This window comes from Neomonachus schauinslandi, chromosome 13 (assembly GCF_002201575.2).
Source record: "Neomonachus schauinslandi chromosome 13, ASM220157v2, whole genome shotgun sequence".
Taxonomy (NCBI): domain Eukaryota; kingdom Metazoa; phylum Chordata; class Mammalia; order Carnivora; family Phocidae; genus Neomonachus; species Neomonachus schauinslandi.
Window position 1 is genome coordinate 83,798,541 of NC_058415.1, and position 25,853 is coordinate 83,824,393.

The 25,853-nt window shown below is 45.7% G+C and overlaps 1 protein-coding gene and 1 pseudogene across 1 annotated transcript in view; both read left to right on the forward strand.

The window, feature by feature from the left end:
• The window catches only part of GAPVD1 (GTPase activating protein and VPS9 domains 1), a 76,370-nt gene extending 63,078 nt beyond the window's left edge, over positions 1–13,292 (forward strand). The window contains exons 18-26 of the mRNA XM_044920431.1: positions 2,391–2,513; positions 4,181–4,310; positions 5,320–5,429; positions 5,715–5,874; positions 6,722–6,909; positions 7,517–7,730; positions 9,655–9,727; positions 10,825–11,022; positions 12,558–13,292. Of these exons, the coding sequence (XP_044776366.1) occupies positions 2,391–2,513; positions 4,181–4,310; positions 5,320–5,429; positions 5,715–5,874; positions 6,722–6,909; positions 7,517–7,730; positions 9,655–9,727; positions 10,825–11,022; positions 12,558–12,698 (1,337 nt within the window). The 3' untranslated portion in view covers positions 12,699–13,292. The remainder of the gene's footprint in view (positions 1–2,390; positions 2,514–4,180; positions 4,311–5,319; positions 5,430–5,714; positions 5,875–6,721; positions 6,910–7,516; positions 7,731–9,654; positions 9,728–10,824; positions 11,023–12,557) is intronic.
• Positions 13,293–14,896: 1,604 nt separating this feature from the next.
• Positions 14,897–24,605, forward strand: LOC110581657 (annotated as a pseudogene).
• Positions 24,606–25,853: the final 1,248 nt, after the last annotated feature.

Consider the following 25,853-nt stretch of genomic DNA (forward strand, 5'->3'; position numbering starts at 1 on the left):
CTGCTTTATCTGGTGCAGTGACTGTCCTGGAATGAAGGGTTTTGAAGAGCAGGAGCTATGTGTCCAGGCCAAGGTTCTCTGCTGAGAGCCATCAGGCCTGTCTTACTCAGTCAGCAAATACTTGTTGAACATCTGACTCATGCCAGGCACTGTGCTAAGTGTTGTGGTTACTCAGTCAAATCACAGGAGCCTACAGTCTGATTGAGAAGAGTTGGAAACGTATTAATGTTTTCTTACCATGTTCTTGGTGTTAGACCACCACCAGTGTTTATGGAATGAAATACTCTTAATGAAATCTAATGTTTTTAAAATGTTGAATTAATAACTGGAGAAGTTATAAATTATTTTTTGCTTGTGTCTTTGGGCGAACGTTTTCCTTGGTTCTTGGTGCCTAATCTAGAAGCTAAGTAAAGTGTTTTTTTTTTTTTCCATAAGGTATTTCATTTTCTTTGTGTTTGATTCAAGCAATTTAGCTTTCCTACTAGTGCAGAAATTTCTGCCCAGTCCTAATTAATGACCTGTTGAAAATTATCATTAAATCAGCTTTTAAATGATATGAAAGGAAATTTCTTAACAGTCTGTCCATAATGCAGTCACCCTAACTATCCTTTTTTTTTTTTCATGTTCTTTCCCAATCTTTCCATATTTGTACATGGCTTTTTCATGATTGAATAGAGTATTGTGTAACTTTGTATTCTTCTTTTACTACATGTTATTTCATAAACCCTCTCCAGTTTCTAATAGACATGGTTGGTTTTAATAATTTGTATTGGCTCGCAGATAATCTGTCATATGATTTTATAGCATTGTGAATGTTCTCCTGCTTTTGGATACTTGAATTGTATCCAGTTTTTTACAGTGAAAATATTGCTCACAGCTTCGTATATGTAGTATATTTTGTTTGTTTTCATTACTTTCCTGGGATAAAGTTCTTAATGGCATAGAAATAAAGGTTATAAGCGACATATGGCTTTCCCTATGGTTAGCCAAATTTTATTGGTCCTTTTTCAGAACACTCAACAGCACTCAAAACCAATAGCAAAAAAGTACTTCCCCTCTAAAGAAAGATTTTGTAATGATAAAAGGTTTATCAGTTTACATTTTGAAGAAGATCAGATTTTATTAGGATTCTCTTCTCATGCATTCAAATACCATTAAAGCAGAAAAATTAAATTAGTTTGGAAACCCTCTTTCTCTACAGTTTACTGCAATTTTAGAGACAGGGGATACTAAATTTTTTTCCCCATGGAAACAGAAGAGCCCATGAGCATACTACCGAACCTCTCTGTACCTGATTTCCTCGTCCATAAAACGGAGGTGATAACAGTACCTCCTGTAGGGTTGTTGTGATGATTAATTGAGATCGTTCATATAAGGTGCTTAGCACAGTTCCTGGCACGTGGTAAGTGCTCAATAAATGTTAGCTGCTGTTATTATTAGCTGCTATCAACACACACACATATATAAAATCTAGTGATTTTTATGTGTTTTTAGACTTTTTGAAAAATGGGATTCTACCAGAATGTGGACATTTATGGTTACCTCCTTGGTCTAGATCTACCTCAGGAGTTTGCATTTCACTAGAGAACTTGATTTTGTCCCATAGATCTGTAGCAGTTCTTTGCCTTGATGACTGTGTCATCTTAGACTTCAGAAACACATTTTGATGCACTGATTTTGCTGACAGGATAATGGTCCTGACAGTAAACAGTGCTACGTCTGTGATGGTGATAAGCTTTTTCTCTGTGTACCCTGGCTACAATTCCAGCACTTTCCAGCAGTGGCTAGAGTCTCTCGGAGGGCCTCTGACACCACTGCAGGCACCAGAGTGCACTCTTCCAGCAGCTGCACTGTCGTGGTGATTCAGGAAGACAGAATATTGATACCTGAAGTTTTCAGATGTGGAGCAGAGAGTCATACAGGAAGAGTGGAGGAAGGCATTTTTTACTATTTAAAAGGGTTTAATTCTAAATTTGATACTTTTTCCCGTCCTTCGGCATGGAGATGTCTGAATACATGAATCTGCATATAAAGATGCACTGTTGGAAGTTCTGTTAGCGTGAACTGCTAATAACAGTAACTTGAGTGGAAGTGCTTTAGAAACCCATCATCCATGTAGTTTGCACTGAACTTCCTGACACTGTCATGCAGAATTTTGGCAGTGATGAGAAAATGGAGCCAATCCTCCCAATTTCGTGCTTGGGCAAGGCTCTCAGACCGAGAAATGGGATGAGCAGGCAGCTGCATGGTGCCTCTTAACGTTGAGATATGTGCTCTTTTTAAGTCTTACCTCCTAATCCGCCTTTGGGATTATGCTACTGGTATCATACTAACATCAGAATTGCTACAAACCAAGGGGAGCTAACTCTCTACTCTCCTTTCTCCTGCAGATGATCCCAGCCCTAGACTCAGTGCACAAGCTCAGGTCGCTGAGGATATTCTGGACAAATACAGGAATGCCATTAAGCGAACCAGCCCCAGTGAAGGAGCAATGGCAAACTATGAAAGTACAGGTGATCATCATGATAAAGATTTGAATACAGTTGACCCTGCACAACGTGTGGGGTGTGGGGGTGTGTGTGGGGTGGGTGGGTAGGGACACCAACGTCCCACATAGTTAAAAATTTATATGTGACTTTTGACTCCCCCAAAACGACTGATAGCCTCCTGTTGACTGGCAGCCTTAACAACATAGTCAATTAAGCATATTTTGCATGTTATATGTATTATATACTGTATTCTTACAATAAAGTAAGCTAGAGAAAAGACAATATTCTTAAGAAAATCATGAGAGAATACATTCACAGTACTGTATGTATGTACTGAAAAAAAAATGCACATGGGAGTGCCTGGTTGGCTCAGTCAGAAGAGCATGTGATTCTTGATCTTGGGGTTGTGAGTTCGAGCCCCACACTGAGTGTAGAAATTACTTAAAAATTAAAAAAAAAAAAAAGAAGAAAGAAAAAAAATCCATGTATAAGTGGACCCATGCATTTCAAACCTGTGTTGTTCATGGGTCAAGTGTTCTAACTTTGGTATCACAGTGAAAAGTGATCTCAATAAAAAGTAGCTTTTTTTTTTTTTTTTAGAGATTTTATTTATTTATTTGAGAGAGAGAGAAAGAGAGAGCACCTGAGAGGGGGGAGGGTCAGAGGGAGAAGCAGACTCCCTGCCGAGCAGGGAGCCCGATACGGGACTCGATCTCGGGACTCCAGGATCATGACCTGAGCTGAAGGCAGTTGCTTAACCAACTGAGCCACCCAAGTGCCCCTAAAAAGTAGCTTTTTAATAGCTATTTTGAATAGCTGTCAGAAAAATATGGTATAATCCCTAAGATAAAGTAAGAGGAAAGAAATGTATATAAAAGCATAAATTACATACTGCGTGTGTTTCTGCTTGTGTGGTGCACAGAGTGTCCCTGGAAGAATCTGACTGGTAATGTGAGATGGCTCAGGGAGAAATCATAGGGAGCATAAGGGGAAGCCAAAGTAGAGGCGGATTTCCCATACTTACTATTTTGAAAAGTTTCAAAGGACAGAAGAGTTGAATAGTACAGTGAAGGTCCATATTCTTTCTACCTGGACTTTATCAGTTGTTAACATTTTGCCACATTTTCTCTCTGTATATTTTTTCCTTTTTTTCCCTGAAGCATTTGAAATTATCTCCTAATAAAGATAGTTGTCCTACGTAAGCACAGTATCTTTATTGTAGTATGAGTTTTTATTCCTTTTGATTTTATATATGAATGTATTCTCTAAATTGGTTAACTGAAAACATAAAACCAGCTGCAGGAGCCACAGATCTGTCCCAGCTCATCCTTGGGCAGTGGGAAAAGCTCTAGTAAAGAGCCCTGGAGAGCTGAGGGCAGGGTTCACCTTAGCCACCAGGTAGCTGAGGGCTGTCCAGCAAGCCACTTTCTGCTTGGGCAGGATTCCATGACTATAACATGAGGGTGTTAATGTAAGATGATTTTTGAGGCCCCTCTTAGTTCTGTGGTTCAGCAATTCTGATGAAAGGCAATGAAAGTCTGTGACTTAACAGATAATGCTTCAGTGCTTCATTGAACAACTCTGACTGTAAAGTACAGTGCTAATTTATGGTCGAGTAGCTCGAATACCTCCTTGTGCTAGATGCTTCCAGGTTAACCTGCTTTTATCCTCTCTTGGGTGGGTTTGTGCAGAGGTCATGGGTGATGGTGAGAGTGCACATGACTCTCCTCGAGAGGAAACGCTGCAGAACATCTCGGCCGATGATCTCCCGGACTCTGCGAGCCAGGCGGCCCACCCTCAGGATTCTGCTTTCTCGTACAGGTATTTCTTTGATAGGATTTCAGATTTGTGGGTTTGGACTTTTCATCATCACTGCAGTTGCTTCAAGTCAAATGATTCATTGAGCCACCGAGTAAATGTATAGAGCAGAGAGATAAGAACGAAATGCTATTTCCTGAAAAGACTGCTTCACTGTGGATGCCATATATCAAAGGCTTTAATTCAGGGGTGAAAAACCAACCACATGTGCTCACAGGGGCCACGTCAGTCCTTTAAATGACACAAGTGGCAGTCCCTTTGCCCACACCAAGTTCCCCGGCCACGTGGGAAATGCTGGGGGAGACTGAACGGATGGCAGGGTCAGCTGCAGTTTCAAGCAGTAGAGCAATAGGAAGGGCTTCTTGTCAAGTGGTGAGCTCGTCCTGTGGCAGGATCAGCTTTTCTCAAGAGATGTGGTGGAGGGCATTCTTGGTTTGCGTGATGAGATGGTTCTGGTAACTTCCGTCTGACCCTGCTGACCCTGGCAATAATGCCCCTTTCTCATTCTCATAATGTTCGTTGTGAGACTCAGTATGTTGCAGGGTCCAAAGGACTTGTTGTTTGACTGATTCTGGTGACTTTACAGAATGATCCTGCCCAGAGCATTTTTATAGCCTTGTTCCTTGGGTAACTAGAAAGCCTGTTCCTTTAAGTGAGGTGTCAGTAAATTAAAAATTATCTTTTCTTTATGACTGCTTGAAACATTTGAGTCCTGAGGTAGCATATTAATTTATATAGTGAGTGTTCATAAACTGTGACCGTATCTGCATAAAGAAATTACTGTACTTTTGGGGTGTCTGGGTGGGTCAGTCGGTTGGGTGGCTGCCTTCGGCTTGGGTTGTGATCCCGTGGTCCTGGGATCGAGCCCCTCATCGGGCTCCCTGCTCGGCAGGGGAGTCTGCTTCTCCCTCTCCCTCTGCCCTTCCCTCCACTTGTGCTCTCTCTCTCCAATAAATAAAATCTTTAAAAAAAAAAAAAAAAGAAATTAATGTACTTTTGACTCATTCTTCAGAGATGCAAAAAAGAAACTGAGGCTTGCTCTTTGCTCTGCGGATTCTGTTGCTTTCCCAGTGCTAACCCATTCAACAAGGAATGGTTTACCGGACCATACAGACCCAGAGGGTAAGTTTTTCCTGTATTTATGGGTTGAACCATGTGAAACTGCTCGTACACACCTGTGTAAGCTATGTAGCAATTCCATATGTTTCCATTAGTATATTTGTATTAGCATCAGGTAAGGGCACTTTGATTCCTGATGCTTCATTAAAGTGAGTGGCAGTGCAGCTTAATTCTGCTGATCCGTGGTTGAGCAGAACTGACATCCCAAAGGCTGAGGGATGGCATGCAGAGGAAATTCTCGACAATAACAGAATTCTCTCTCTCTCTCTCTTTTTTTTTTTTGTTTAGACAATGAAATTGTATGCTTCTTAAAAGTTCAAATAGCTGAAGCAATTAATTTACAAGATAAGAACTTAATGGCTCAGCTTCAAGAAACAATGCGTTGCGTGTGCCGCTTTGATAACAGAACTTGCAGGAAACTGCTGGCCTCTATTGCCGAGGACTACAGGTATTTACCCCAGCCTCCTGCACCTGTTACCCGGCGTCAAGGATCTTCTTCCCTGTCTTGATTTCACAAGTGAATCTAGGCTTACTGCAACATGCTGGGCTGTGTTTATCTGGATGTAGATTTCCAAGGAACACATTTGGATATTTATCTGGAAATGTAGTTGTAAATGAGCAGCTCTCACTAACAGAGAAGTGCACTGTCCTTCAGCTTTGCACTGAAGCAGTGTTAGCAGAGGTGAGGCCAGGATGACTAGGATATCCTACTCCTTTTCTTGGGGGTGACCAGAAAAACGACTTCCCTGCAACAGGGAAGCAGGCGTAGGCCTAAAAATTGCTGCCCTCTGTCTGCTGCCGCCCTTTGCTAACAGTTCAGGAGAAGAGCGTCAGGGAGAGTCTTGGGAGATGACCAGGCTCCCAGGCTTAGGGGATGGGCGCTCTAAGGATTGTTACAATTAGACTATAAGCAGATAATCGCTGATATGTTTAATGATCTAGTGGTATATTAACCTGTATTTTGTTGTTTTAGTCTTCTGTAGCAATCAGTTTCCTGTGAGGTGTGAGGTCTTACAGCATGGAGACCATGGGCCAATATAAAATAGATCAAGGTGCCTAGGGACTTAGTAACATGTAGTGAGTTAGGTAGCTAAGTGGTCAGCCCAGTAGGTGTTATTCTTCACCAACACGAGCTGGCAGCATGATTAGTCCTCAAGACAGTTGTCTGCAGCCTGACATGGTTAATTCATAAAACCAAAGGTCATATTTTTTTAAAAGAAAAATTAGGACTCTTCGTCTCCAAGAAAGTGTGCACTGTGTGTATATGATGTCCTGCAAAGTCTATTTCCTTTTAGGAAAAGGGCGCCCTATATTGCTTATCTCACTCGCTGTCGGCAAGGGCTGCAGACCACGCAGGCCCACCTGGAGAGGCTACTGCAGAGGGTGTTGCGGGACAAAGAGGTGGCCAATCGATACTTCACCACTGTCTGTGTGAGGTTGCTGCTTGAGAGCAAAGAAAAGAAGATCAGGGAATTCATTCACGGTAACTAAAGACCTTTAGATCAAGCATCTCTTCAGCCATGTGTTAGTGGGGAGATTCAGAAATTTTTGTACCGCTGGTGTGAGTAGTTGCATGTCTAAGAGTAGGTGTTTTACGCATTCTTAATCATTAAACCTTGATGTCGAACCAGTAAATTTCATTTTTATCATGGATCGAATATCTGTAGTTTATACAAAATTGGGAAAATTGGTTAAAGTTTTGGGTTCACAAAATTCTTCTCATACTTAAAAATAAAGCATATCATTAAAATTTTTTTAATTTTTATTTTTTAATATTTATTTTTAAAATTCCATTACAATTGATGTACAGTGTCATATCAGTTTTAGGTGTACAGTATAGTGATTCAATACATTAGTCAAAGTATGTCATTTTTATAACAAACCCCTTGCTCTTAAACTTTTGCATATTTCTTACCTTTCTCCCGATTTTAATGATTTGGCCACATACTCTCCTAAAATAAACCATACCCAGATACTTTTGGCTTTAAGTGCATAATATCTGCATAGCTAGTTATTAAAATGATTTCTATAATTTCCTTTTTAAAATTATTCAGATAGTGTATTTAAAAAATTATTATTTTGCATTGGAGACTTTCAGCAACTCACAGCAGCTGATGATAAAACTGCTCAGGTAGAAGATTTTCTGCAGTTCCTTTATGGTGCGATGGCCCAGGATGTCATATGGCAGAATGCGAGTGAAGAGCAGCTTCAGGACGCTCAGCTGGCCATCGAACGGAGTGTGATGAATCGGATTTTCAAGCTTGCTTTCTACCCTAACCAGGATGGGGACATACTTCGTGACCAGTGAGCACTCCCATGTTTACTGCGCCCGGGTTGACCACGTAGGGGTCCATCAGCCAGTCCCTTGTTTCACACCAGCTGTGCTGAGACTTAGTAGGTGACGGTGAAGGCAGTGCGTGTTACCGTTTTTCACCCGTCTGATTCCAAGATCAGAAAGAAGGATAACTGTCTGTTTTCAGGGCAGTGGGAATGAGGCCGGAGGGTGTCTCAGTTGCTGTGGACTTTTTGGAGGGCACCGCTGCTCTTCTGAACCAGCTGTTCTCCCCTCCTTTCTCTTCCTTCAGATCTTGACTGCAGCACTCCCTCCCTGACCTTTCCGGCTGGGTCCTGTCCCTGGCAGGGCTCTCCTGGGCCTGTGTACCTTTTGTTAGCACTTGCCCTCCTTGTGCTTTGACATTCCTCCGCCTGGTGCTACTGACATTTTGGGCCCGATAGTTTTTTGGTGTGGGAGGCTGCTGTGTGCCTTGTGGGATGTTTAGTGGCATCCCTGGTCTGTACACTCTAGCTGCCAGTAGTGCCCCCTGCTGTGAGAACCGGAATGTCTCCGGGCACTGCCAAATGCCCCTCAGGGGGCAGAATCACCCCCTTCGTGATCCCCGCTGTGTGTGGTCGTCTGGTGAGCGCCGCTCTCCTCCACTGGGTCATCGGCCCCACGAGAGCAGGAACATCGTGCTTTTTATTCACCACTCTCCCCCAGCATCAAGCACAGTGCTTGACTTCCATATGCTCATTATCTGTTTAGTAGGAATGAAAAGCTCTACGTTTGGGCATCAAAAAATATCTGGAAATGTATGGTGTATGAGTTATGTCTCAATAAAGCTGATTTTAAAAAATAATCCTAAAAAAAAATCCTGAAAAAAAAATACCTGGAGTAGTAACAGGGGTTATATTTTGAGTAATGAGAATAGGGATGATTTCATGTTTTCATGTTTCCTTTTTTGCATTTTCTTGAGCACTGCTTTCCAACCCTGTTTCTGCCCCGAGCATGCTGAGGTGGCTTCCGTGTCCCCAGCAGTAACACTGGCTTCCTGTGCCAGTGGCTGTCAAGGGGTCCATGTGGTAGGATCTCGGGGTGACTCATGAGTGGTTTATAGAAGGATTCTTTCATGGAAATGCCAAGGTCTTGCGTGTATGTTCAGTGAATGGGTTAGGATTGTTCCAGCCTGCCTCTCCCACTGGTTCATAACTCTCAGAGATCTACCCAGGCTTCTGTACTTAATTTGCCAAATGGGACCTCTTTTCTCTCCAGAGACCAGTTTTTGGCTTCCAGAATGGGATAAGGAGTTAGGGACATTCAAACTATTTACCTCAAAGAGTAGCTTTGAAGCAGATTATTCCTACCCACTCCTCCATGGCATTTCTACAGGTGTTACGGAGTGGACAGTTAACATAGTGTTCTGGAAAGAACAGTAGAAACCAAGAAAGCTGGGTGTAGTAGCCCTTGCTACTAATCCCTGTGTGACCTTAGGCAAATCCTTCACCTTTTTAAGCCTGATTATTTTCATCTATGAAATGAGAGAGAGTTTGAGTGTTCTCAAGAGCCCTTCTCTGTCTAAACTTCTGTGATCTTTGGTTTCTGGCTTTTCATCCCTATACTTCCTCTGTGCTTTGTACTAATTAGTGTGTCCAGGTGGCTTCTGGGCCAGGGCTCCTCTCCTTCGTCCCTTGGAATGTGCTGTCCTCGGCTAGGAAGGAAGGACTTCCCTACTCGCCTTGTCTCCCCTCAGTTCGCTTAGCATTTCTAAGCAGATCCTAAGTGTGAGACTTTTTTTGACAAGACAGAATACCTATAGCTAAGAGATACTCTCAACTGTAATTGTAATCTGTATCTCAAATTAAGTTTAAATGTTTTGAAAAAATCAATTATGACTCTTTGTGTACCTTATCTGAAATATGTATTTACATATGTGTTTTGGGGGGTTTGCAGGGTTCTTCATGAACATATTCAGAGATTGTCTAAAGTAGTGACTGCAAATCACAGAGCTCTTCAGATACCGGAGGTAATGCAAGTGTATATGGCATGGGCGGTACCCGTAGTTGCTCCGTGTTCCATGTGCATGGAGACAGAACGTAATGAATTATAAAGCACGACTCGAATTAGCTGTAATTCCAGCTGTAAAGTTCTCAAAGGCCCTGGGATTAAAAGTGCCTGGCATGGAACAGCACCTCAGTGGGGAGATGAGGAGGAGGAGGCTGCACTGAGGGCCCTGAAGCCACCCCGCCTCCCGCTGCCGTGCTCCCCATGGAGGTGTTTTGTTTGTTTGTTTTAGAGAGAGATTGTGATGAAGGGGATCCGAGGGAGAGAGAGAATCTTAAGCAGGCTTCGGATGCAGGGCTTTGTCTCACAACCCTGAGATCATGACCTGAGCCGAAATCAAGAGTCGGTCACTTAACCAACTGAGCCACCCAGGCGCCCCCTCCATAGATGTTTTTATTGTCCTGTTTCTGCAGAAAAGTCCCATTTGAATAAGGAATCTAGTGACACTCCACAGAGTGTGACTACTGTTATTCCAGGGGAGGAAATTAAATCCGAATGTGATGTCAAAATTACCTTTTAGTGTCATACAGTTTTACAAAATGATAGGAAAATTTCAGGTATTTGAGCTTTCTGGTGGTTTTATTAAAGTCCCCACTAATGAAATATTATGATTAGCATGAGTTTTTAAATTATCTTTTGCCTTTTTGGATCTGTTCTTTCTAGAGCTACTGCAACAAATGTACGTATTTTTAAATTTTTTTCTTTCAGAAGTAGCTTGTTTGTGTTTTTAGAATCAGCTACTACATGTAGAGAAGTTCCATTCTAGCTACTTAAGAAAGAGAAGTATTTGAAACTTTTTGAATTCTAGGTTGGGTGTTACCGTATGCCTTTTTCTCCATTAATGGATATCTGGGTTGCTTTATTCGAAAATGTAAAGCAAATTATTTAAAAGTTTAAAAATTAAGCTTCAGTCTTAGTGGGAGGGGAAGGAACAGCAACCTGGCTTTACTGAAGAAAGGAAAAGGCACCAAGCTTGCCCTTCTGCTTCCTCACACGGAGGTTGCTGTGGTTGCTGTGGTTAGATTCAAGATCTGTCTGTCTGTCTCTGGTCTCACTTAGGTTTATCTTCGGGAGGCCCCATGGCCATCTGCACAGTCGGAAATCAGGACAATAAGTGCTTACAAGACCCCCCGGGACAAAGTGCAGTGCATTTTGCGAATGTGCTCCACCATCATGAACCTCCTGAGCCTGGCCAATGAGGACTCCGTCCCCGGAGCAGATGACTTTGTCCCTGTTTTGGTATTTGTGTTGATAAAGGTGGGCCCCTCACTATTATTAATGAAAAGAGTTTATTTGGCATTTCTAAGCAGGGTGGTGCAGGTCTTCCCATGCTCCAGAGACCTCAGCTCTTCCCAGTCTCAAGCTCTGTGTTACCCCGAAAGAAAGTGTCTAATGTGAAGTTTGATTCTGTCCAGAAGTTACAGTTTTCAAAAGAAAGAATAGGAGGACCAGATTGCTAGATGAACATTTTCAGCTGTTATGTGCCTGAGGTTCTTGGTTGGGGCTTGGTTGTAATTACTGAGTGAATGAATGAAGGAATGAATGAGGGCAAGTTCTTTTTGTTGTGCTTTTCCCATCTTCTTCCACATTGAATTCTTCATAATACTTGTCACATGAGCTATCAAATCTCCCAAATACCTCTCTTCTCTTTTAGCCTCTTATTTTGTAATTGTGCCATATTATTTATTTTATTTTATTTTATTTTTAACGATTTTATTTATTTGACAGAGACAGAGATAGTGAGAGCAGGAACACAAGCAGGGGGAGTGGGAGAGGGAGAAGCAGGCTTCCCGCGGAGCAGGGAGCCCGACGCGGGGCTTGATCCCAGGACCCTGGGACCATGACCTGAGCCGAAGGCAGACGCTTAACCGACTGAGCCACCGGGCGCCTGTGCCATATTATTTTAAAATGTACTGACATCTCTCTCTCTTTTTTTAAGATTTATTTTATTTATTTGGGGGGGGGTGGAGGGAGGGGCAGAGGGAGAGCATCTCAAGCAGTCTCTGTACTGAGCACAGAGCCTGACATGGGGCTCGATCTCACAACCCTGAGACCATGACCTGAGCCAAAATCAAGAGTTGGACACTCAACTGATAGAGCCGCCCAGGCCCCCGTATTTGTGGTATTTCTGCAGTCTGAACTCTCAGCTCAGTCAGCGACCCGTAGGATCAGTGTGTGGTCAGCCTTCGTAACTCCTGCTGCTGGCCTCACTCTCCTCTCTTGCACATGTGGTGTGACTAGTTCCTCTGCAGGGTCCATTTGAACGTGTTCTGAGGCGCAGGCCTTAGCTTCTCCCAACCACTTAAAACACCTGTGTCCGTCCTTTTCCCATGAAGAAAGTCAAAAAGCAGGAGATGTTCTGTGTTACCTCTGGCAACAGAGGGCATGTTCTCTTTTTAGATTTTTCTTTCTCAGCTGATTCTGCCCGGACTTCTAACTCACTTGGCGTATAGCATTTATTTCCTTATCTAATATTTTGGAATCCTGGGATGTTGAGGAGGTCTGCTGGGATGAGTTCAGCCTCCTTAGGGACCAGCAAGCTTCAGTGACTTACAAGGATGGAAAGCTCTAGAGAGTTCAGCTGGCCCTAGAACCCGAGTTGCCTTTCCAGTATACTGTTGTTGCTCGTAGTGGCTAGGGTTTATAAATCACTTCCAGAGAAGAATTTGGGGATTATTTTCAAAAAGGACTGGTCGCTCTTCCACAGAAAAACATTTGAAGATGTTAACTTAGATGATTTTTGCAGAGCTCTACATCTGAGTATTTGACTCTCTTATTTTTCGCTTCTCTAGGCAAATCCGCCCTGCTTGCTGTCCACTGTCCAGTATATCAGTAGCTTTTATGCCAACTGTCTGTCTGGGGAGGAATCCTATTGGTGGATGCAGTTCACAGCAGCAGTGGAGTTCATTAAAACTATCGACGACCGAAAGTGACCAAGACCAAGGCCCACCAAGGCCGCAGACTGTTAGGCGGGCAAACAGATCTCTTAGAAAATGTACCAGCTACTTGGAAGGCTGAAGATTGTTTTTGTATAATATTGTACAGCATTCAGACATTTTAAAACAGATCTTTACTAAACAGATTAATGAGCTAACAAGCAGGTTCTCTTTTCTTTGGGCTCTTTTCCTTTCTGTTGCGTATTTGGTTATTTTCTTGTCCCAAGTAGAGAATTAGTACTGCAAAAAGGGACCACATTTTTCAGGTATTTTGAAATATTAAAAAACAGAACAAAATCTAGAAAATTCCTAGATCTCCATTCATGGATACCCATTCTTTCCTTTTATTTAAAAAAATAAAAAGAACAGTACACCTCTTTTTAGATGCTGTCTAATCTTACAGGCATCTAATGGAAGGAGGATTCCAGCTGCACTGAGAATTAGAACGGTGGTGACATCAGTGGCATTATCTATAGATACACTCACCTCGATTGAAAAGCTAAGAAGGAAATGTAAATATAATATATATTTATATTTGATGTAATATGGACATCTTCAGATTCTAATAAACAAGGAATATTGCTGATAGTAGGTTGTGACGTACCCTCTTGTGAAATGGTTTCCTGGACAAAGTTTAAGCTGAGCTTAAAAGCAACAAGTACACAGAAATGTTAATTAAAGTGGAAAACAGTTTCTTGAACTTTCTAGGTGTGGAGTTTGATGCACAAGGCTGCCTTTGATGAGGGGTATAACAATCACTTAGACATTCCTCACCACAGACGTCTTCGAGCCTGCAGGAGGAAGGAGGTAGACCCTTTAATCGCCATGCATTGCGTACAAAGGAACGATAGACACCTGATACGTTACTGTGGTTCTTCTTATCTGAAATACTGAACACAGTGTAGAAACCCCAAACAGAACTCCTTTCAAACCTTCGATTGTAATATATTTTTGATGATTATTCACATTGAATGACAGACCAGGAATTCAGTGAATGTCATTTTTTTTAAAAACTAATTTGTATTGTCTGCTCTAGTGATACAAGTTTTACTAGTGATAAACTATTTTAATCAACCATATTATTCTTATGGAAAAAAGTCTATTTTGGCAGGTTTCTTTGCCTTTATTTCCCTCTTCTGAACAAAAGTCTATGTTTCAGTATTTTGGTTTGATTGTATATTGATAATCAGGAGTGGGTTTTGGTGTCTGAGAAATTGGCCAAGGAGGCACACCAAAGCTTCAAGCACAAGTCTCGTACCTAAGTCATGACTGACTGGTTTCACTTTGTATGTTTCCTAAACATGGTGAGCTGCTTTTATAACACACCCGGCCCCATACTTTGAGTCCCTTGTTGCAGGCAGCATTTCTAGGCGTTTTTAAGGGAACTGTGACAAACAACCTTGAGCAGATGAATACAGAGGCTGTCTTCTCTCCAAGACCTCTGTGTTTAATTGTGCCTAAAGAGGCCGGATTTTCTTTATGCCTCCACCTCTTCTCATTCATTTATTTTAAAATACCAAAATGACAAGTTGCATAGGAGTGTGGGATGTGGTTTCTGCCTTTTAGGGAGAGATCAGAATTAAACTACTACTACAAAATGTCCTTTGGGATGTTAGGTCAAGCAATCTGTGTAGAGTCCTGCGCTTCAGGGGCTGTAACTGTCAAACTTGCCTGCGTATTAGATTGTCCAATCCTATCCTAAACACTTTACGAGACGAACAGTCTGACACGATTTCTAAGACCCGAGGGGGAGTCCATTTACTTCAGCATTTGATTCAATAAATGTTAAGTCAGTAGAAGACTCGGAATAGTTGGAATGCATTATTATGGGATTTCATAGAGATTTTTTTCTCCAAATGGTTCTCCATCTCTGCTGTGTTACCACCATGGAAATAAATGCGAAGCTGTGGACGTGGCACAGGGCTCTTTCCTGGGGAGGAGAAGGTGGTGAGTTGGGGGATTTCGGGCTGCACTGGAGGCAGGAGGTAAGGGCTGAGCAGCGCTAGAGCCAGTGGTGAGGGTAGAAGCCCACAGACCTGGCACCAGACGACGCCGGAGACAGGCAGGGGCGTGGGTCTCGCCTCAGGTGCGGCAGCGCAGCCCCGCTGTTGAAGGAGCAGCGAAGTTTCCCGCTGGAAACCCGGTTAGGAGCACGGACAAACCAGCATTCCCCATTGCTGGTTTCATGTGGCATCATGACTCGTTACGGTGCCAATCTCCGAATTGAGGAATTGGTAACGCATGGCCGTGGTAGGGCGTGAGACAGCCAGTGATTGGATTTCGCTCCTTCGGGAAGGAGGAACGGTTGTTCCTCGGTTCTTACCACACTTCTCCCAGTACCTGTTTTGTATGAAGGATTAGTGCAAAAGTGTAAAATCACCCGCAGCAGACATTCAGTAGCCATTGATTATTACATGGAATTTGCAACGATAATGCTAAATGGAGAGAGAGTGGCTCAGTTCACTGAAATCTTACGCAGTTAACTTCTCAAATGAGAAATGAGTTTGTGTTTTGTGTTAATATTCTGCTTCTGGAGACGGTTAGGTAATAGGAATACAGATTGAAGATTGTGTTTCCTTGTGAAATTGGTTTTTTTTAAAACCTGGTTAACATTTTGTTTGCTTTCTCCACTTTAGTTCACATCTCAGCCACAGTAATTGCTTTCTTCCGATTTTTCATTTAAAAACCTGCTGATGAAAGCCTTTTTTAAATACAGATATTAAATCGCTGTAGTAAGAGAATTAGGCCTTGTGAGGGATTGAGAATAGACGTGTTGCATGGTTTTTCTTTTCCTTTTGTGTCCTGGAAGCCTTTGTTTAACACGGACTTTCAGTATACGTGTTGCTGAGGTGCATGAGCAAGAGAACAGAAACCGGGCCCAGACAGTGGCCAGGCTGTGCTGAGACCGTGTAGCCGACTGCGCATGCCCATCCAGCACCTCTGTCGAGTTGCCTGCCATGGGGATTCCAATTTGGGCCAAGTAAAGGTCAACTACATAATTAAAATGGGGGAGACTAAATTTAAAAATTCCTCTCTCTGATGTGATTGGGTGTGGAAAGGGGAAGTTGGACCACACTTGCTCAAAATTATTAGTGGATTACGTAGAAGTGATAGAAATATAGTGGGGTTAGCTTCCTCCATGTGTGTCTTAGACTTTCTCTTCCTGCCTCTCCATTCCTGCTTTATTTCTTTAAGGAAAAGTCTGTATTTGCTGTCTTTTTCGTTCTTTTAAGTCTAGTGGATTTACTCTGTATGCAATTGCCATCATTGGGGCGGGGGGATCAGAAACAATCTTGTTGAAGCTCAAAGAATTTTTAGTAGGTTAACAGTGATGAGACATTTGAGGTATTTTGAATGCCAAAATGCTTGAGAACTTTGCCAGATTAATACTTAATATATTTTAGAATGTAGGTTACCCAAGAAGTGGGATGACCAGGAATCGCTTTATTCCTCCTGAGAACACTCGGAGAAAGGAAAACATAGTTTGCTTCAGTGTCATGGTTGGTGTGGAGTCACCGTGGAGCTGGTGTGTCCCACAGGCCTGCACTCAGCAAAGGTTAAGTTCAAGAGGGAGGAAGTCCTCTCTACTGGGTTCGTGGCAGATAGTGTGGGCAGCAGCCACACGCCGTAAGAATTCACCTCTGCTGGGCTGATACTCTGTCTTGTTTACCGTATTCTTGTGCTTCACCTGTATTAAAAAGCGTTGTACTGCCTCTCCTCTTGAAACTGATAAAACCTTCTATAAGCCTCAGCTAATGAGCTTGCACAATCTTGTATATGTACAGGAAACTCCTGTCTTCTAATGTGATGACTGATGTATGGTATCGTTCTGTAAAGCTGATTAAAAAGGGAGAGCAGTTGAATTCACTGGATTTTATGTTTCCATCATCTATTTTATACGCAGAAGCAGTTCTGAAAGTTTGAAGACTTCAAATATTACTAATTTCTCCATGAATTCACACTTGTCTTTTTCTCCTGAACGTCTAAGGATATTTGTTAAGTGTGGTCCAGGAAGGAATGAGCATGAACTCGCGGTTGCTAAGGCGATGGTGAACATTGACTGGTTTCACACGGTTTGTTTCTGACCCTTGTATTTGGTAGCTACTCATCAGCCTTAGTTCTGCGAACAGAAGTCCCCATCACGGTATTCACTGAAGCCTTTATTAATCTTTTCAGCTGAGGGGAGGTGCTATCAGACAAGGAGTCCTTGTCACAAGCTCACTCTGCAGGCTTCCCTCACTGGTAGAAAGGTGCTTTCCCTATATTGATTGCACTTCATTTAGAAGGAGACATTAAAAATTTGATTAGGGCTCCATTTTCATTCAGTCTGTTCAATATTAAAATCAATGCTATCACTTGCCTAAAACTGAAAATAGAATTCAACTTTTCTTGCCAACTTGGCATTACCTATGTGCTTGGACTCCTGTTATATTTTACCCACTCAACCCCGGTCTCCCAGTAAGTGGCTCCGTAGCCTTTCCCGAAGGATGCTGAGCTGCGTCACTATTGAGCTAGGCCTCCCTGTAGTGCTGCCTGTAAGATGTGTCACGATCCTGAGAAGTGAGATCATTTCTCAGAAGCGCTTCTTGGCTATAAATGTGTCCTCTGCCTAGAGATGTAAGGATTCATTAAAGAGCTTTTGCTTCAGTCATTTCATTCCAGAAGAATCCTTTTCCATCTTCTTGGGGTACAAAATGCAGTACATAGACTTCAAAAAAAAAAAAAAAATTGACCAAAGAGACCAGAAAAATCTCTGGCTGTGGGGATCCTGAAAACATCTTCCACATGTGGGAATAGCTCTCAGTTCCAAGTCATTGAACCTGTTGTAGATGCTGAACATGAAAACCACAGTAGACTTATTTCTGTTAACTAGGAATTCAGCATATTGCTGGCCGAAACCATTAAATTTTATGTTCCTGTGAAAACAGAGTATCTGATGTGATTTTTTTAAAGTCATCTCTATGCCGGACGGGCTTGACCTCACGACTCTGGGATCAAGAGTTGCATGCTCCACCGACTGAGCCAGCCAGGCACCCCTTTTGATGTGATTTTTTAAAAGAGGACATTTTCACCTCAGCTTTCCTTACCCCTCTTAATTTGTAGGTTTGACAGAAGTTTTGTAACCAGGACTGTTGATTCAAATATGTAGCCGCTGATGTTTCTTTTTTTTAAAGATTTTTTATTTATTTGAGAGAGAGAGAGAGAGAGAAAGAGCACAAGAGGGGGGGAGCGGGAGAGGGAGAAGCAGACTCCCTGCTGAGCAGGTAGCCCGATGCGGGACTCGATCCCGGGACTCCAGGATCATGACCTGAGCCGAAGGCAGTCGCTTAACCAACTGAGCCACCCAGGCGCCCGCCGCTGATGTTTCTTAGTCATTCCTGGGGAATTCAGTCGGGATCTGTCCTGACTCTGACCAAATGAATTATAATCTCCAGGAGTGGGACCCAAAATTGTGCCCTAGGGAGTTCTGTAAACCATTGTTTTCCAAACTTCCCTCTTGAGAATCACCTGGTACTCTTGTTTGTAAATCCGAATTTATTGAGGATGGAACCAGGCATCTTTACATCCTTTACATCCTGGCTCTAGGCTATCTGGGCTAGAGAGTCAGGAGAAGACCAAAGATTAAATTTTAAAAAATGAAACGTAGAAGCCACCTTTCAAAGACCTGTATTACAGGTACTTGATCAGTGTTTCAGACGTGAGTCTGAAAAGTTGGCAGCTTGGTTCTCGGAAGATCTCTGAATCATGTGCATTTACCAGGGCAAGTGGTCAGGACCCCATCATGAGACAGGTGGAAGAAAAACACCCAGTCACAGCATTTTCTCCAGCAACAGAGGAGATGTGGCAATGAGGGAATAGTGAAGCATACAAGGGGGTGATGTCAGTCAAAAGACGACATGGCACAGCATATCGTTATTCCAGGCAGGTCTCAGAGATGGGGCCTGTGGGCATATGAAGAAGGGTCTGGAATTTATGGGGAAGGGGAAGTAGACTATGGTGAACTCACAGATATAAACAATGGAAGGTGACCAGCAACCACAGTCCTAGCTGGTAACATTTTATTTCTGAGTGACCAAAGGCATGGGATGGACGATTCTTTTTTTTTTTTTTTTTAAAGATTTTATTTATTCATTTGAGACACAGAGATACAGAGAGAGAGCATGAGCAGGGAGAGAGGCAGAGGGAGAGGGAGAAGCAGGCTCCTCGCTGAGCCAGGAGCCCAGTGTGGGGCTTGATCCCAGGACCCTGGGATCATGACCTAAGCTGAAGGCAGATGCTTAACTACTGAGCCACCCAGGTGCCCCTGGACGATTCTTTTTTTTTTTTTTTTAATTTATTTATTTGACAGAGAGATAGCACAAATAGGCAGAGTGGCAGGCAGAGGGAAAGGGAGAAGCAGCCTCTCCGCTGAGCAGGGAGCCCGATGTGGGGCTCGATCCCAGGACCCTGGGATCATGACCTGAGCCGAAGGCAGCCGCTTAACCGACTGAGCCACCCAGGCGCCCCCCTGGACGATTCTTATTTGGCCGTCATGTGGTAGTCTTATTTCCAAATCATATACAGTCTTTATAATTTTTAATAATTAAAAGTATCTTCTATAAAAAACAAAAGTAAGTCTTCCAGGTGACATTCTCAGGGAAGTTTGAGAAGCGCCCAGAGAGCATTTCACAAAGCATGAACCAGTGGCCCATCTGCGCCACCCACCTGGGGATGTCCGTAAGCTTGTGATTGCACCCCATAGCCCCTGAATCAGAATTTCTGGGGGAGGGCCCAGCAACCTGCATTCCTAGCAAGCTCCCCATCTGACTCTGATGCTCGCTAAAATTTGGGATCCACTGCAAAAGGTGTTCAATTCCTGAAGGCTTGGCTCCAAGTCCTGCAAGGGTAACAGGTGTGAAGAAGGCCCGCTCTTTTAAAGGAGAACTTTTGCCAGACAGCCAGTCCAATTTATCCTCTAAGGATGGCTCTTTTTATTTGCTTAAGCCCAAGTGTTTTCTTTATAACCCGTGTGGTTATGTAAAAACTCTCTTCCCCAAACCTCAAATGGCTAAACATCCCCAGAGGATCTCAGTGTTCAAGTTTCGGTACGAAAAGATATTTATCTAATCTTCCTGTTTTCTTCGCTTTCTACTTGTCTCTTCCATTTCTGTTGTGTTTTGTTTTCCCTTCGGAACTGGTGTCCCCGTGTGAGATGACAGCATTGGTTCCAGCAGCCCCTGGCTTCTGACTCGGCTTCTCCCAAAAAGCAGCCTGGGCTTGGCCCTGCTGACAGCGAGAGAACCTTCGCTTCCCTCATCCCCTATTTTGGTTTCCCTCCGTCACTTTGTGGATTCCAAGTCCTGGATTTATTTTCCTCCCTCCTCACCAACAACCCCGTGTTCCCTCTTTTGTGGTCACGCTAGTGACAGGGGCCGCGCTGGGGGAGCGAGTGGGGAGTGAGTCTGAGGAAGGGGAAGGGGGCAAGTGGGTAGGAACGGGCCAGACAACACAAAGGGAAGGCGATAAGGGCCTCCTTCCAGCACCTCCCCCACCGCAAGGCTGGACCACACCCACCAGCCCGAAGAGGGTTTTTTCTCCCTCCCCGGAAGACTCCTGCCACCTCCCGAAAAGCCACGGTGTTGAGTGGTGTCTGGTCGTAGTACCTGGTGCGGGAGCCTGAAGACGGTTCCCATCTTAGCTTTGCCTCTAACCAGACCTGAGGCAGGTGACCCCTTCCTGAATTGGGCTCTATTACCTCAATGACTCTTCCAGTCTCTGGTTTGGTCACATGTATATTACGATTATATATATAAAATCTTGAAATAGTTCTCCTGTGCTATCATCTAACTGAGGGCTGGAGCTAAAGCGCACGGACACTGTGGAGGTCACGGAAAGGGGCCAGCCCTGGCTAGGCCCCTAGACATTCCAGGCACGGTCAGCCGAGGAGCACAGAAACCACTCGAAGGGAACCCAGTTTTAACTGAAAGGCTCCATTGTGAACCTACATCTGTTGTGCTGTGATCGTGAATACTAACCATAGTGGAACAGTTTCTGCAGCTTAAAACCTTCCAGATTTGGATACTTGAGTCGGTTCGTGCCCTGCGGTCCTGCCTCTGGGGTTCTTCTTCGCTGCCCCCATCTCTGTATCGCCCAGGCCTCCTGAGCGGCTTCTCCGGAGTGTGCCTCCACCCCCACGGCCGCTTTTCCCCAGCTCTGTTCTCACAACCGCCTCCCTCTCGCCCTTTCTCCTAGGAGCCCTTAGAATTGATCAAGTCTGATCAGATTCCTCTTCTGCCTAAAATCTTCTTTCTTCTATTTTGGTTCCGACCTACTTTTCAGCCTTATGCCTCTGTCCTTCTCCAGCTCCCACTGGGGCCTCAAAACGCTTACCTCTGCCCCCAACTGTCATCCTTCGCCTGCCTGTAAGCCTCTGTCTGCCCTTACTGAGCCTTCCGGTTTCAACGCCTCTCCCTACCAATCCAGCTTCAAAGGGAGGACGGCAGACCCCCCCAGAAGCCCCCATCCTTCCCTCTGTCCCCAGTGAGGCCTCATCCCCTGTACACTTCTCTGCAAAGCACTGATCGCCCCGGAACCCATGGTCTCCAGGGACTGTCCCACCCCAAATGGCAGGTGTCCCCAAATGTCTGCAGATGGGGGTGGAAGAGAGGACAGACCATAGTAGCTCCTCGGCAGGGAGATTTCACTATTCTTTCTTCCCAAATTCAGCCCCTGTAGGGACAGGGGCTCTCCCTCCCCCACCTTCACATCCTCTGGGAAGGCACCTTGCCCCAAAGCCCTTGGCCTCCACCTCTGTAGCCCCAGCTGGTGGAGGAACTGATAAGGAGCCTTGTACCCAGCAAAGTGTGGGCACGGTCATACCAAGTCCCGTCTGCAAGGAACTTCGACTGTATGCTCAGCCTCCAGGCCAGGGTCAAGGTCTGCGGGCCCTGCGGGCTCAGGCCGGGGATCCAGGATCCCTGGGTTCTCCAGCTGCAGCTGGTCCTCAGGTCTGGAGACACCAGGGCATTTGGCTGGCCCTCAATGTCTCCTGCTGCGCACCCCTGGCTGGGCACGGGGTCCCCGGGTTCCAGGCTGCAGCCTGCCCACCACTGGGGTGGTTCACTTGGGGCTGCCCCAGGGGCGCCAGGGTTGGGGTCATGCCCTTCCTCCCACTTCTTCCCTATTCCAGATCCAGGCACCAGGTGGCTGCCACGCAAAGAATTGGTATGGGCCCTGCTGGGCCACGTGGAGCTGAACCACCAGGGAGATGGAGTCACCAGGAAGAGGGAGCCTGGGGATGCCCTGAGGGGCAGAGGATATGCCACACTGTTGCCTCTCAGGTGTGTGCCCCCCACACCTTACCAAGCACAGGATGGGGATGGAGGATGTCAGGTACCCTGCTGAGCGCCAGGCCCAGGGGCAGCCCACTCACACCCAAGTTCGGTTGTCCGTTTGCACCACCCTCTCCTGACCCTTGCTCCCCAGGCACTATTTAATCCTACTCTGTGTAGTGGGGATTATCATACCTATTTATTAATTTGGGGTGGGAGCTACAAACCAGTGTTCTCTGGGACAACAGTGTCCCATCCTGCAGGAAGTCTGGGATTTGAACCCACCTCAGCATGCCCGTCTTTGCTGGCTCTTCTGAGGCTTCCCCGGGGTAGGGGCCATGTGAGAAGGGCTGGGACTTGCTGTTTCCTGGGTTGCTGTTGGGCTGGCCGGTTTCCTCCCAGGCCCCTGCTTTGCTGTTCCTTGGGTGACATCTTGTGGCCAAGGACAGGTACACACCATTGGCTGAAAAGGCTTCCTGGTGAAGGCCCGATCAGGCCCTTCTGGAGGAGGGGTCAGGATGCCCAGGAGAGTGGGTAGGTTCCTGGACACGGGAAACACCAACCAGTGCCCCAACTCTTTACTGGGACAGCTCTAGACAGACGCCGGGACTCATGCATGCCCCCTCCCACTCGACACACACGTACACCACGTTCTTCCTTGCCTGCCCTATGTTATAGCAAACAATAACCATTTTTCTCAATATACAAAGGTTTTTTTTTTTTTTCCTTTTTTTAAAAGTAGTCTGTACACCTGGCGTGGGGCTTAAACTCACAGCCCCGAGATCAAGAGTCGCATGCTCCACCAAGTGAGCCAGCCAGGCGCCCCTAGGAAGTGTTTCTATAGCAACCTAATGGCAAGGTCATCCCCATTTCATAGATGAGCCAGCAGCCCTGAGTCACATAGCCAATGAGGAACCAGGTCAGGACTTGAGCCCAGCTCTGACAGGCTCCTGGGCTAGATGACCTCGCTGGACAATCTAGTTCTCAAACTGTGGGGACCCTCAGACCCCATCCTTCACGAAGGTGCCACCAAGGGTGTGCATATTATTAGTCACAATAATGCCTCGAGTTCTGGGACCATTTTCATGTGCCAGGCACAGAGCTGAGTGCTTTTATACACGTTATTTCACAGAAGCTGGGTAGTATAATGAGCCCCATCTTACAGATGAGGAAGCTGAGGCTCGGAGTGGTGAGGTGGTTTGTATAAAGCCACGTAGAAAATAAATGGCTGAACTAGGATCTGATCCAGGCCTAGAGGATTCCCAAGTCCTTGTTTTTAGCTACTGAGGGGTCCTGTCTGTCCCTCTGCAAAATATCAGCCCAGCAGGATTGGGGGTGGGGGCCCCTCCCAGGGGGTGGAAGCAGAAGGAGTTTTGCCAACTGTAGAGGATGGTACCCATGATAGTTCTTTATTATCCTGATCCTGCTGTGCACTTCTCCTGTGCCTGTGATCCTCTCCAGGGCAGGGCTGGACACAGGTGGCCTCCCTAGTACCCAGCATGAAGCCTGGCACCCAGCGCACACCAGCAGATCGGGCTGAATAGGATTCTCTGGAGCACGGAAAGCCGACCTCCCCGCTTCCCCACACACAGCTAGGTCCTCTCCCCAGTGTCAAGGCCACGGCAAGGACAGAGGGAGCGTCTCCACCTCCCCATTCTCCTTGTTCAGAAGAAGGGGTGACCTTCGCCTCCTCCTTTGTTGTAACAGGCTGGCACCTGGATTCCCATGCAGGGCCCGGGGTGGGGGGAGAGGGCCTGGTTGCTGGGGACCCCTCGCGGACCCCTGAGAAAGCAGCAGGGCAGGCGGAATATAAATGCGGCCGTGAACGCAGAGGAACAGATGAGAGAGAGCCTCCAGGTGACTGGGTGGAGAGGATCCACCAGGGCGGCCGCCTCCTCTCTGAGCACAGATTGAGCCCATGATGAAGATGAATGGAAACCCCTTTGCTGGAAAATGTGGAGGCAATCAAGAACGCTACCTGCGCCGAGGGGCCCTCCCACCAGCTCTGAGCCAGGAAACGTTAGGATTTGGAATTTCAGCAGCGGCCACGTGGTTAGCACGGAAATCAGGCAAAACTCGTGACAAGCAGCCCCAATTACAGGATAAATGATACAGGCCGCCCGTTAGCTTGGCAGGAGTTAGTGGACTCAAACAGCGGCGGCGGGGACCGGGCAGCCCCCGCAAGCAGATGACAGCTCGCTCCAAAGAAAGGCAGCCCGGGTTGGTGACAACCTCTGGCCCCTGCCTCGGGCCCCTCGGTGAGGCGGTGTTAATGACCAGAAACTTTTCGAGCCAGTGGCTGTGGGAATTTTAAAGGTGGGAGAGTGTTTTGCGGGTTATCTAGTGTTTGCTGATGAAAACAAACCAAACTTGTCGCTTCCAAATCCCACACTGGGAGGCAGGACTGATGAGGACACTGTGTCTTCATTTTCCAGGCCGAAAAAATCCCAATTTTTCTCAATATGTCCACCGCAGAGCAATATGTGATCATTCGGTCGCACGCACGGTGGACCAGGAGGAAAGGTTTGCGGAGCGAATTAATATTGTTGACGAGATTGCAGGGGGCATGTTTAACTCACTTCAGGTGCTCTAGAAGATTCGCACAATGGATAAGCTAATTACAAATCATGCCTATTTATTCATTAAAAAGGACCTGGGGGAAATTCAAAGAGGCAACACTGTCTTAACATCATTCAATTTGCAGTCTGTGATTAAACGGAACACAGCTGTAAGACTCCAGAAATGTTGCCTAATACCCGCCTTCTCCCTGGTTGCGACTGACCTCTTCTCTGGGGCCCTTTTCCACCCTCCAGCCGGGTCTTGTTGTCCTTCTTCTGCCCTTTGGACGCTCACTGGCTACTTGGGACTTTGGGCAAGTCCCTGCACCAGCCCGCGTCTCAGTTTCCTCATCTGTGAAGTGGGTTCATGACCCTCTGGCTGTCAGGGTTCCTGAGGAATAAGGAGGTGACGGATGTTCAGGGGCTGTTCCAGAGCTCAGACCATAGCTCTGTGGGAAGGGCCTTCTCTGCCCTCCCGTTCTGCCTCAGTACACCGGGCTGCTTGCCCGCCCAGTGCTGGATGGAACGGGCCTGACGCCTCCCAACCATGACCCCGGGAGTCCAGCTGTCCTTCTGGGGCACAGTGACCACCAACTGTCTCAATTTGCCCAGGACCGAGGGGTTTCCCGGGATGTGGGATTTTCAGGACTAAAACCGAGACAGTTCCAGGCAAACCCGGACAGTTAGTCACTCTGTGCTCAGAGCCCCACAAAACTCTCCTTATCTACATGGCCTAAAATAAGTGAAAAATAGAGCTAGCTTTATCTTCAGTCCTTGCAAATGTCTGGGAAGCCCTAAGGTTATTTATTATCATCAATAAATTATAAGAACCAAACAGTCAACGTTTGCTTAGCATTTTCCAATTCACGAAGTGCTTTTAACTTACGGGATGAGTGTTTTGGGGCTTCCTTTCCATGTACTCAGCACCCACTCGCTGAACCCCCAGAGCGGATGTGGGAAATAGGAGTCCAGGGGCTGTGGCAGGTTCTTGGACCTGGTCCTCTGTGAGGCCACAGACCCTCGGATTCTGCAACTCGGCTCAGTGCACTGTTTCTGTCCCTCTGTCTGCCTTGTTCAGAGGCTTCCGTATCTTAGAAAGGGTCCCTAGCGGGGCACCTGGGTGGCTCAGTCGTTAAGCGTCTGCCTTCAGCTCAGGTCATGATCCCAGGGTCCTGGGATCGAGCCCCACATCAGGCTCCCTACTCTGCAGGAAGCCTGCTTCTCACTCTCCCACTCCCCCTGCTTGTGTTCCCTCTCTCGCTGTCTCTCTCTCTGTCAAATAA